Raw genomic sequence first — 13,665 nt, forward strand, 5'->3', positions numbered from 1 at the left:
TAACGTTCTTTTACAGGAGTCGCACTTAGACATTTTTATTTTATAGATGTGGGTAGATATTTGAGAAATAAAACGTGCATGCGTTTAGTACTGTAGTCGATCGATGACTGAATCTTATTTGAACTGCTTCTCTCTACTATTCTCTTATAGCAGTTAAGTATTGCAATTTTATAATTGAAAAACAATAAGTGAAATCTTGTTATGTAAAATTTCATTAATGAATAGATTGAAATTCAAATGAAATCAAATTTCTTAAACTCAAAACTCAAACTCGAACATTTATTCATTCAACTAGGCTTCTTATAGAAGCACTTTTGAATCGACATATTACAGTTTTAACATTTACCACCAGTTCAGAAGGCAGTTTCTACAGAGAAGAGCCGGCAAGAAACTCTGTAGTTGCTCTTTTAAAATAATATAAATTTTACATTTTAATTCTACATAATATGTAACAAGTACATAATAACAATGATGCCAATGAACTGACCTGTAGTTCTTAAGCGACAACATTCTATGGATTGTCATCTTCGATATATTCATTGATGCTATAGCAGGCCCTCTGAACTAATACATTTTTTTTTAATATAGTTTTTGAATTTAGCACTAATAAAAGATTTAATACTATGAGGAATTATATTGAAAGTATTATTTATTTCAAACAATTTTTGTCACACAGCATAATTTGATGGGAATAAAGAACTCTTTAGTTACTTTATTTATTACGCATCACGAGTCATTTGTTGTCCTCGTCTTTTTTTTTCGGTTGCCTGGTAGAGATAGCTACCACCGTCCATGCATTGTTAAAGATATTTTCGTAAATACATTGTGATTGGCGAATATACCTTATATTGTGTGTTATGTCGTCAGGATCTGTGAACGGGCTTGGCTTCCAGCCCCAAAGCGAGGTGGTGGTTAAGAGTATCAGCCGGTACAGCACTGCGCATGCGCCAGAAGGCTACTGTTATAACGTCGACCCAACACTGCCCAAGTCAGTAGCAGTTTATTTAATTTGCATTACGAATTTACTTTTTATTTCATTCTTATGAAATTAAGAATAAAATAAATTGTCTATTTCAGTAAATTTCGTTTGTCGGGTCTGATTTTATTTTGTTAAAAATTAGATACTGATATAACTGTAAGGTCAATGAAATTGTGAAGAACTAGCTGCGCCCCACGGTTTCAGCCGCGTAAATCCGTATCCCGTAGAATAACGGGATAAAAAGTTGCCTATATTATGTTATTCCAGTTGTCCAGCTATCTTTGTGCCAAATTTCATTGTAATCGGTTCAGTGATTTTCGCGTGAAAGAGTAACAAACACACACACATCCTTACAAACTTTCGCATTTATCATATAAGTAGGAGTAGGATAAGATATTGCGTCAATGAAATTATAAATAAATATCATATCATAAGATATCGATATAGAAATGATATCTTTAATAATTATAAGGTACAGTGTAGTTATAATTTGACGAATAATTTCAGATGTATTGGTGTAAATTATTAAAAGTTTCTTCATGCACATGCTAACTGGATACGGAATTGCAGGAAAAAGTTGCAATGGAAGAAGTAAGTAATTCACAGTTGTATTATTATTTTTCGAGTTTTTTCATTAATTGACTATCTTAATTTAATATAGTTTATGTAGCAATCAGTTTAAAGTAAATTTACACGAGATTAAAAACCTACAGTTTTCTATTTTAATCTCTCTATTTGACTTGTGCGATACCAAATTCCATAAAACGTGTTTATTATTACAAATCAAACTAATTACCAGCTTCTTTCGATCTCCTATTTATCTCGTGTTTTCATAGATACATTTATAATTAAGAAATTGTACATGTAACTCTACTTAATTGACGAAATAGTAACTTGTAAATAATTCTTACCGCAAACTACGTATATTCTTTATGTACTTCTGCCATTTCTAGTTTCCTGGTATCGTTCCTCGTGGACGCGCGTGGTGGGGCGCTGCGCGGGTGCCGCGGCGGCGGCGTGCGCGTCATCGTACCGCCTCTGTCTGCCCAGCAGCCTACGCGGATTACTTGCAGGTGAATATGCTACCCTGGTATCATTGATATTAATAATTAATTTTAATAAGCTAAACCGCAAACTTAATAAGGCCACCCGCTTCCAAATAAAAATCGTAAAAATCAGTTCACTCATACTTTGTACATAAAGTGCAATTTTAAACATTATTTCGCATAATTAACTCGCTTAAAATTATTTATATTTATTTCAGATACTTGAAGCCATCTCGTATAAACCACATGCCGCCACTGATGGAGGGAGAAGCTCTAGCAGCAAGAGTATTGGAGATGGGACCTGTGTCTGCCAAATTCTTGGGGTGAGTTATTTTATCAAGCGATTTGTACTTTTATGAACAACAAACAACAGAATCCAGATAATCGTCATAAGATTATTAGGAGATTTAAATTGGTTTCAAGTATCAATTAGATTCCATTAAAAATAAGGTATGTACTTTCATTTTATATCTAATAAAAACTTTGAATATTATAAAGTAGTGGAAAATGTGCACAAAAAGTTTAGATAAACTTTACATACAGTGCATGGTAACGTAATGTTCGGTACGATCACGAAACGGTAGTATCACCTAGTGGGGCATGAGGTAGATACGTCTGCTCTAATTATCAATTTCCTCTACACACAGATTGCAGAACAAAATACATAAGTTCCTGAAACATATTTGAATATAAACATTGAATAAGCGTCAATCAATAAGAAAAAACCATTAATATTTCAGGCCTGTAATACTAGAAGTACCTCATTATGCATCGTTACGCGGCAAAGAGCGCGAGATTGTGATACTCCGGTCGGACAACGGCAGCAGTTGGCGGGAACACAACGCTGATGCGACTGATGACGTCGTACAGGACATATTGAATGAGACGCTAGAAATAGAAGGTAGGAGTTCTGGAACAATCTAGAAACATGGTGTAATTTGAAATACTAGAAGATAGAGAGATACTAAAACTTGTACGATTGATTTTTATGAATGGTATTTTCTGCATAACATAACTCAATTATTTCAATGTAATCATTTGGGCATTCTTGTTCATCTTGTATTATTTTGAATATATGAAGGACAAGTCAGTGCTGCCTTGTCCTTCATACATTTGGATAACAGCAAACGTTGTCCCTATATTATAGTCTCCCTTTATATCTTATATATAATACTAGCTGACCCGGCAAACGCTATTCTGCCTTACTCTTATCCTTTAGGGGTATGAAAAATAGATGTTGGTCGATTCTCACACATACCCAATATGCACAAAAAATTTCATAAGAATCGGTCCAGCCGTTTCGGAGGAGTTTGGCAACGAAAACTGTGACACGAGAATTTTATATATTACTAGCTGCGCCCCGCGGTTTCACCCGCGTAAGTCCGTATCCCGTAGGAATATCGGGATAAAAAATAGATGTTGGCCGATTCTCAGACCTACCCAATATGCTTACCAAATTTCAGAGGAATCGGTCAAGCCGTTTCGGAGGAGTATGGCAACGAAAACTGTGACACGAGAATTTTATATATATAGATATTAGAAAGATTGTGATGAATTTTTAAACTCCGTAGCTTTTGAATAACGAACAATGATCTTATGAAATATTTTTAGATACAAGTGAAGAAGAGAGAAGCTGGGAGGCAGCGCGTGTCACACGTATATTGACTCACGACTTCCCACAGTATTTCGCTGTGATATCGCGTATACGACAGGAGGTCCATGCTATTGGACCAGAAGGTGAGTCATTGCGTCATCACATTTGTAACATCATAAATGTGAAAGTCTGTTTGTTTGGATATTTGTCTGTCAATCACGTTGAAACTACTGAACGGATTTTGATGAAATTTACTAAACAGACGGTGTGTGAGCCGAGTTGGGTGATAGGATATTTTTTATGCCGATTAAATACTCCCTTGGGATATAAAGCAGGAATCTTAATATCCGGGCGGAGCAGGGACGAGTCACACAAATTCCTTACTGATAGTTTATACATATCATCTCTTTTTGTCAAGATTAGATGAATAGTTAAGCAAAGTGAATTAAATCAAGTTTTTTATGCATATTTTTTTAATTTCTGTATAATAATTTATCTGTTTTCTCTTGCAGGTGGCATGGTATCCAGCTCGGTAGTCCCGCAAGTCCAGGCCGTCTTCCCGCAAGGTGCTCTCACCAAGAAGATAAAAGTCGGCTTACAGGTAAACCTATTTAAACCCCGCAGCGGAGTTAAGGATAAAAACTTAAAAAAGATCACCGTCAATAATGTATCTAAGAAGAAACGTTTCTCTTTAATTTGGTAGGTTGTTTACGTGTATACTTAGCTACTGACTTCTGTTTGGAAGTGATACATATCAAATCAAACGAGTGACGTGTGAAATTGAAATCTGCCATTTTTAAAATTATGTATTAGGGAACAAAATCTTTCGGAACTAAAATAGAAGTCAGTATACGATCAGTATTAATTCGAACCGACTAAGTCGGTTCAAGCAGTGCTTATGAAATTGTATCGAATACTTTAGATTTCGTAGTTACCATAGATGTAAGTGATAGAAAATTATTTATGCGTGTTTGAAATTTTTGATCCCTGTTTAATTTTTTAAATTGTTTATTTGTATGTGTGTTTAGCAACCTTTGCAATTGAATTTTATTTATCCCGATTGCCAAATATATTGTGTTCTATAAAACTCTCATAAAACATGAGTACAAAACGTATGCCAAAGTATAACAGTACGAATAGTTTAGAATTTATCTATCGGTGTCAATTGTGTTAGTCATAAAGTATCCATCTCACTAATAATGTTAACAAGAAAAGAGGGAAGAAAATACTCGTAACTGAAAGATGCTTTGATAGATTCAATTAAGAACTATCCAAGTATAATTATTTTTATCAAAAAACTTGACCGATTTCAAAAGGTCAGAACAAGACCAAAATTAAATGGTATCGATTCACCCAGTAATAGCTATAAGGAAAAAGGCAGAAATAAAAGCAGTCGAATTGATGACCTTTTTTCGAGTTGGTTGAAAACAGTGCGCATCAGTAATGACTTTAAGAAGGTTGAACTTCTATTTCTGTTAACCTTATTAAACGGAAAGCGATACGAGCTGACACATTGATACCACTTCCATTTTAAGTAATAGAGAACCTTTTAATCTTAATACGATTAGTATTTCAAAGTATCAAATATATTGTCGTTTGAACCTTTTCGTGTATAGACTATTTTACTGTCTTCTTGTCTTCTATTATTAATAAGCTAGTGTTGTATAACATAGTTGAGCGTGTATTGTAGATGTTTCACTTGAATGGTTTTATATATTAATTGGATTTATAAGAGCGACTATAGTTCTGATCAATTCTTCCTCACCTCTCCCTTTATAATTAATCTATTTAGGCGTAATGATGAATCTCGCACTCGACTATTTTATCAAATTTGTAATATCTTCGATTCTTATATTTGATTAGTTGTCAATAATAATAGTTGTTAGACGACATTGAATAATAATTGGCAATCTACCGAACATATAGAAAATTATGTAGTTATAATAATAATTTGAAAAACAAAACCGTGTCATATGTATTAACTGATAATAATTATGTAGGAACTGATGATGTAAGGCAAATTTATGATACCGAGAATTGCAAACTGGCAAATTATATTCACATTTTATTTCTTTAGTATTGGGCTTATAGTGTAATGTTCTCTTAAAATAACTTTCTTCAAATTGAATTGACCAGTTGTATTTAAATTCATGTATTCATGAATCAAACACTTGGAAAACATCATGTGAATGATATTTGCCTAACAATTGTTCTCTTTTTTGAATACGTTACTCCTCTATGAATAGACATGTACCCAATAAATTTAGAGATTTACTTAAAATTGCGTATATTTGTAGATGAAAGTGAATAAAAGTCATATAATATGAATACTCTGTTTTCAATTGAAGCAAGTATTGAGCGATATGAAATCACCAAACCAGTTTGTGTTATAGACAACTTTTCTCACACAGCGTTACACGCGGTATTGAATGATTTGTCTTGTTATTCTCTTGTTGGTCTTTAGGCTAGATTTAAGCATGGTAATTGTATTGAATTGTCATTAAATCTGCATAGGTATGTTACAGAATTGTCGTCAGTTAATTGGAGTGACGTATATAATTGTATGTATTTTAAGGTATATGCTAAATTTATTGGGTTAATGTTCCATAATATGTGCTTTAATGAAATATTGATTATGTTTGAGTGTTTGTCGATACATGTATTGTTTGCCCCTAAAGACCAAACGTGAGATTTGCATGATGTAAATATATTTTTTATTTTTGCAACTTTTTAGTATTTAAAGCTTATGTTCTAGCGTAATGTGTGCATCTTGAGTTCAAAGCGCATGTGTGAGAAATAATGAGTGAATAACGTGTGTGAATTTTTTTTTCCTTACTGCTTTTGCTGTGATTTCATATTTTTCATATTTGCTTTCTTATGCACCACATGCTCTAACCTCACACATCCATTTTTATTTTACAATATCGTCATAGTGTTTTTATTGTGCGATTTACCAGCGCAAGGATTCTGTGATATATTTTCTTTTATTTTCTATAGAATGTGGGTAAGTACGATTTATTTTCTATCATAAGCACCTCTGTTATATAGGCTATTACTGCATGATATACAGCCAATCGCGTTTGGTCTTTAGTCACACGTGTTAAACCATACGATTAATTAAAATTAATGTTTTTACAGGCTCAGATCATTGATTCTGAGCTGACTGCCAAACTATTGGGCAGAGGAGTTGCTGTGTCTCCTGTAGTGACAGTGGAGCCAAGAAGAAGGAAGTTCCACAAGGCGATAACACTGAGCATGCCTGCTCCCCGACCGCACACCCAAGGGATGACGAACCAGTACAGCACGTCATCAGCGCCAACATTACGATTACTTTGCTCCATATCAGGTACACTTTTTACATTTTCCGTACATTTTCTTGCAAATTCAGCGATTGGAAGCATTACGACTCTTATGAGATCATCACTAAAAATGTTATAGGAAATAAGTTCTTTACAAATGTTATTTCAAGTCTTGTCTTAGAGTGGTAATGGTTTTCCATGACCTATTGTTTTAAAATTAAGTGTTGCAATGGAGTATGGCTTGTGTTTGCTATATTGACGAGATTAAAAAACCAAGCTTTGCATACAAAGGTGAGGTAAGTAAAGCTAAAACGAGGAAGGCTAATATGAGTTATTGCTTGAGTTCCAATACCTGTTTGATAATATCTGATATTCCATTACAACACAGTTGCAGGTAATGTAGTTTTAGTTAAAATAATTCTCCTCTAACCAGTTCGTAATTTGTTAGTGTCAAAAATTTCGGTAGTCAGTAGGTACTTATGATTCGAATGACTTCGTTTTAATTATAGTTCGATAATAATTGTAAATTGATATAGCAGCTAAAGTCTAAAGATATAGATTAGTGTATTTAAATTTGTCGAAACTAGTCTTGATTAAGTACACAGTTTACGTATCTATCCCATCGTGATCTCGAATGGGAACAGCATGTTAATCGGTGACTAGCGTAGAATTAATATTCTTTATATAAAGTACGTGATATTTATTACTCTGAAACAAACACTGAAGTCCACCGTTAGGCAAACATTTTGACTACTGACGCTTATAGCAAATACACAAAGCAGCTAAAGGGATACATCCCTATGTGTGCGTTTTGTGCGTGTCTACATGTCTTTGTTCTCGTGTGTTTGTGTGTGTTGCACGCTCACCGTGTGTGGCGTAAATTAATACGCTGCCCACCTTTTCGGCGTGCACCAACAGGGGTATTTCGCAAAAGATCTCTCGAAGGTAAAAAAATTAGAGGTACTATGCAGATACAATAAATCCAAATCGATATGTCGAATTATGTTACACATTTTTGTTTTTTTTTATTACCTTTTATTTGTCCTTTAACGTTTTTGTTTGTTCTCACGTTCGTTTGTTTCGTTGATATTGATACTCTGTGCTTTGTATTACTGAGTATGATTATCAATTATGGTATTCTTTTAACCTCTTCACTTTTGAATGCTTTACCATTTTTGCTTTTGTTACATAATTCTTCTTTGCACGGGCTGAAGTTCTCGCTTTTAAGGTCACAGTCACTCTGTATCATAAACAAAGAGTTTTGAACAATGATGCACTTCGATTTCTCACACGTTACCTTTACGATTTAGGATCAGTGCGGTTACAATAGTATGATTATTAATAACTTTTGGCACACTGTAAAATATTTTAACACGAACGCATCGATATTTAAATGATTAACAAATAATATGTTTCTTGTTCTTCAGTAACTTCATTCATCATCATCATTTCACAATGCGTCAGTGTTCCCGATTTTTCGTTGTTTTGCTTATACAGATAATTCTTTTCCAAAACGGCCTATCAGTTATGTTCTTTCGTTTTCATCTTTTATATTTTTTGTATCATATAATTTGTCACTTTACTCACTGTTCTGGACCAAATGACGCACGCCAATTGGATTTTTTGTTTTTTTTTTTTTTTTGTTTTTTATTATTTTGTTCCAGTGAATGTCCTTCGAGAGATCTGTTTTCCGAAATTCCGAACTGCAAAATTTTTTAATCCGAAATGCAAAATCATTATTTATTTTTAAAAACAACAGCACAACGCTTAACAGGTTTTACCATACAAGAGTGTGTCCGCATTTAATCACTTTTTCATGACAATGAATGAAAACGGTATGTTGTTTATTTATTTTTTTTCTGTGGTATGCCGTCCTTGCTTGTTGTGTGTTTGCTATAGGCCGTTTTGGAACATTTTTTTTTATTTTTTATTCGTTGACCTCTCTAATCAATTTCTGACCTGATCATGTTTTATTAAAATAAATCCAACAAGCCAAATGAACTGTATAAAACACGAACTCTCAAACAAATGTTGTTGTATATTTGCCCAGTATAGAGTAGATTGAAGCTTGCATGCGTATGTAATGGAATAAGTATGTGTGGCAGATATGAAAAGCGTATAAGCCGTTCGTCTGCCGCCAATAGCTATTGTATACAAAAGAGATCTTGAAAGCAAATAGGAAACTGTGATTTGTGAATTCAAGCAATTATTAATGTCAGGAGGAACAAACCGCGCCCATTGGGAAGACGTAACGGAGAATACACCATTAACATTCGTCAACGATTGCGTCTCTTTCACCACAACCGTGTCTGCTCGATATTGGCTTATCGATTGCAGGCACATTGAAGATGCTACAAAAATGGCAACAGAGTTATACAGGTACAAATGACGATGTTTTCCGATTTTTACCGCCCTGCATCATCTAAGTTCATCATCATCAGCCCATATATGTTCCCGCTGCTGGGACACATGCCTACTATGAGGGTTCAGGCCATAATCCACCACGCTGGCCAAGCGCGGGTTGGCAGATGTCACATGTCGTCGACCTTTTAGTTCTTGGACATGCCGGTTTCCTCACGATGTTTTCCTTCACCGTTTTAAGCAGTGGTGATGTTATCCACATGCGCACATAAATTGAAAAATCAATTTATTTCCTGCACGCTCGCCGGGTCTCGAATCCCGACTTATCGATTTCGAAGTCCGAGGTTCTCACCATTGAGCCACCACTGCATCATCTAAGTTAGTTATACATATTATGAACCATTTTTGCCTCACGCTTGTTATATATTGAAGAAAAGTTTTAAATATAATAGTAGCATAGCTGTAGGTATGCAAATATGTGTAGACATGGTTTTATACCTAGTACCTGTGTACCTTGTTACTGCAATATATACCTTGAGGTTTCAAGCTCCAGATTTTACTTGATCATCTAAGCGATGTTGATAATTTTATACCACAAATACTTTTCGCTATGAGGCGTGTGTACTCGTATACCTAATGTTAGTCTCGACAAATTATTTGTAATAAAAAAATAACAATTAAACATTTAATATAATTTTGTTTTAGAATTAGTATCATAGGTGCAAATTGTTAATGTAAGGCTTAGATATAAAGATCTTATTATCGTGCTAGCTGCGCCCCACGGTTTCAACCGCGTAAGTCCGTATTCCGTTAGAATATCGGGATAAAAGTTGCCTATATGTTATTCCAGTTGTCCAGCTGTCTACGCACCAAATTTCATTGCAATCGGTTCAGTAGTTTTTGCGTGAAAGAGCAACAAACACACACACATCCTTACAAACTTTCGCATTTATAATATTAGTAGGAAGTAGGATCGTTGGCTTTAAAGTTTTGGTCAGCAGTAATATTAGGTGTTGTTTTTTTCATTTTCGTATGAAATTTCATATATATCTAACCTCGGCAATCTTCACAGGGAAGCGATACACGTACCGTTCATGGCGCGCTTTGTGGTATACGCAAAACGTACAGATGAATGCCAGGCACAGCTGCGAATGTTCTGTGTTACTGATGATAATGAGGACAAAACTCTGGAGCGTATAGAGCGCTTCATACAGGTCGCTAAGAGTCGAGATGTTGAGGTAAAGACAATATAAAGTTAATAACAACCAGTTAAAGTTGCATGCACCATAATAAGCAGCAAAGTAATAACGTATATATTATTAATTTAATTTTCTTTAAATAAATAATATCTCGTATATCTATATTGAATGGTTATAAAAGCATTTCATTAATAAGGAAAGTAATGCCTTCATTAACTAACGATGTATACAGTAGTGCCGAAGCACAAATCTTAATACATTCGATACTAATTTTCGTGTGTATAGAAATCGGCAAGTGCGTGTTGGATGCACGACACTATAGGTGCAAGGATAAGCTAAAGGGCAACTTCAAAAAAAAATTGGCCACCCATCCAATTTATGACCGTACTAACTGTTGCTTCACCTCGCGTGTGGGTAAGGATGGCTTACCATCAGGTGAACCACCAGCTCATTTGCCCGGTGACACAAAAAACAATAAAGTCGCATTTTCATACAACCCAATTTTCATTCATGCATTAATTTATCACCAGGTACACGAAGGTAAACCAATATACCTAGAATTCGGCGGCAACCTGGTGCCAGTGGCCAAGTCTGGTGAACAACTCTCCATACCATTCAGGGCGTTCCGCGAAAATCGTGTAGCGTTCCCCGTTATGATCAAGACGCAGGACTTGGAGCCGATCTGTCGCTGCCAGTTCATGAGAGATCCTAAGGTTCCGAAAGGAGAGCCGTCACCAACACCGGTTTGTACTTAGGCTTACTAGAATATAGTATTTTCATTAAGAAGGAATAATTACTTCAAGTTGCATTTTTAACAAGAGTCTAATCGACTTCAACCTGTCAGGACTAGGCCAAATTTAAGCCGCCAGCATCGAGGTACTAGTTTTCAAATAAAAATCATCCGTCCATTCAGCCCGAATTAGTCCACTGACATAGGCCTCCCCCAAAATACGCCACAGTTGCCGGTCTTTGGATTTGTTCATCCATCTGCGTCCAGCTATCTTATATATTTTATCCTATATATTTTTTACTATATATTTGATATAGTTATATGGAATAAAAACAAGATCATCAAATTCGGCTCCCACAGTCGAAAGTTCTGAGGTAACAAAACCAAAAAAATATAATCAAATTGATAACCTCAATTTTTATTTGAAGTCGAATGGCTAAAATAAAGCACTTTAAAAACTGGGAATTAGCATTATTACTTTCTAGAGAACTACCATATCATCGTTCTGAGCATTTTCTTTAAAATAAGTAAAATTAATATTTCTTCCAGATTGCCGTGCTTAACATCATGGTGCCAGATGACGTCCCAGCAGAAAGAATATCACCAGTGCAATCGGACACATTGCCACGACGTACTGAAGAGCAGGAGTTAATTTGGAGACAGAGACTCAGTGATCCCAGGTTATTAGTTACATATAATATAGAACCTTAACCATCTGTACCCATAACTTATAAAACCTAAAAAATAAAAAATAAAATAAAAAAAATAAAAAAAAATAAAATAAAACCTACTATTGTACATTAAGAAGCACAGCCACCTGTCTGTTTTAATTAATGGAAATAGTGTCTATGGATTTGGAAAAAATGTTTTCTCTAAGAAATAACTTGATGATTTATTCGCCTTAATATTTGTATAATTATTACCATTTTCAAGCGTCTCATTATTACTCCATTTCAATAAATGCAAACACGTTCGATAATATTAGTCGTTTATTTTAAAATTGATTCAGCTATATCTCCATTATAACTTCAAATGTAACGTGTATGTATAAAGATTTCTTATTCATTTTCGAATAGGCTTGAAGACATCTGCACCCTGCTAGGAAAAGACTGGGTAGCGCTTGCTTACGAACTAGGAGTAAGTGTCGCTACGGTTAACCAGATTCAAGCTAAACGCATCACAGCAGCAGAGCAGGCCCAATTGATGCTTAAATTGTGGAAAACCCAATCCGGAACTAAGGCTCAAGGTAGAGTACTATCTTAAAAGCTGCGTACAAACAAATATTTTTAAGGCAATAGAGATTTTGTTGCCTTTAACAAAATTGCCCAAATTCTTATATCTATATAAGACATTTACGCTTACAGGAAAAAGGAACAGTTGTAATACCTGTCAATAGAATATATTTTTAACGATTAAAAAGTATGCAAATATATCAGCAATTATTCTGATTTTCTATTCTTGTTAATCCATTATGTTAAATATCAAAAATCAATCGAACCTTCGAAAATCTTGTTAAGTAATTTTTTTTTCCAGATAACTCGTTGGAGTTGGCATTATGTCGTATCGGAAGAGATGATATTATTGCGCCTCAGTCAGAAGGTACTAATGAGAGACGTATCCTACGTAATATTTATCAAGAGAGACAAGCCTCTGAAGAAATTGAGGCTTACAAAGGTAAAAGGTTTGATCTTATGTTCGTAGTGAATAAATCACAATTTTATTTGCTATTTAACGCAAGATATTATTGCATTATGTTTTATATTTACGTAAGCATGGCTAATTTAAAAACATAATTGAAATAAGTTACATTACTGTAGAAATATAAATTAAGAATAGACACTGAAAAGGAATGCAATTATTTTTCAAACATGTACGTCATAGAAATTCACAAACGTAAACTTCGAACGTATTGTTTTACAGCTGAAGAAGACAATAAACTTAAAGAAACAATAGATGACAGTCAGATATCAGAACGCATGCGCACTGAGGATCTGGACCAAGATGAGGCTAAGTACTCTCCGGAAGAGAAATCTGTTATCGATAAGAGTGAGGTTGAAAGAACACCTACACCTAGTGAAGAAAGCGAAGAAGATGAAGGTTCAGTAGTTTCTATTGACATGTATTTATGTAGAGATCTAAAATTACATTCGAAATAATAACAAACTTAATAATTAATCATATTTTGAAAGTAGCAGTAGTTAGTCAATGTAAATACTTGAAGGTCAAAATTTAAATTTTCTTTCAGATGTTAAACGTAGCGTTGCAGAAAGAAAACAACAAATAACAAAAAAATTAAGCTCTAGTAAAATACCGGCATCGAAACAAAAGAAGGAAATAAGAGAAGAAATAATTGAAATTAAAACACAAATAAAACCTGACATAAAGAAATTTCAAGATATAGAACAACAAGTAAGACTGTTTTTTTTTCTCTTTTTTATTTAATAATTGAGTTTTTTC

The 13,665-nt window shown here is 34.4% G+C and overlaps 1 protein-coding gene across 5 annotated transcripts in view; it reads left to right on the forward strand.

Moving 5' to 3' along the window:
* Positions 1–13,665, forward strand: part of LOC119837537 (ankyrin-2-like) — a 63,060-nt gene that overhangs the window by 28,154 nt on the left and 21,241 nt on the right. For 4 of the 5 annotated variants that reach the window (XM_038363134.1, XM_038363132.1, XM_038363133.1 and 1 more), the window contains exons 20-36: positions 868–988; positions 1,550–1,570; positions 1,933–2,052; positions 2,244–2,348; positions 2,766–2,926; positions 3,637–3,762; positions 4,132–4,220; positions 6,758–6,965; positions 7,837–7,863; positions 9,138–9,297; positions 10,352–10,517; positions 11,009–11,221; positions 11,758–11,888; positions 12,285–12,454; positions 12,742–12,882; positions 13,129–13,305; positions 13,454–13,617. In XM_038363134.1, coding sequence (XP_038219062.1) covers positions 868–988; positions 1,550–1,570; positions 1,933–2,052; positions 2,244–2,348; positions 2,766–2,926; positions 3,637–3,762; positions 4,132–4,220; positions 6,758–6,965; positions 7,837–7,863; positions 9,138–9,297; positions 10,352–10,517; positions 11,009–11,221; positions 11,758–11,888; positions 12,285–12,454; positions 12,742–12,882; positions 13,129–13,305; positions 13,454–13,617 — 2,300 coding nt within the window. The remainder of the gene's footprint in view (positions 1–867; positions 989–1,549; positions 1,571–1,932; positions 2,053–2,243; positions 2,349–2,765; positions 2,927–3,636; positions 3,763–4,131; positions 4,221–6,757; positions 6,966–7,836; positions 7,864–9,137; positions 9,298–10,351; positions 10,518–11,008; positions 11,222–11,757; positions 11,889–12,284; positions 12,455–12,741; positions 12,883–13,128; positions 13,306–13,453; positions 13,618–13,665) is intronic. The other variant, XM_038363135.1, reaches the window with a different exon arrangement.

The sequence above is a fragment of the Zerene cesonia genome, chromosome 28 (genome assembly GCF_012273895.1).
Source record: "Zerene cesonia ecotype Mississippi chromosome 28, Zerene_cesonia_1.1, whole genome shotgun sequence".
In the NCBI taxonomy this organism is placed as follows: domain Eukaryota; kingdom Metazoa; phylum Arthropoda; class Insecta; order Lepidoptera; family Pieridae; genus Zerene; species Zerene cesonia.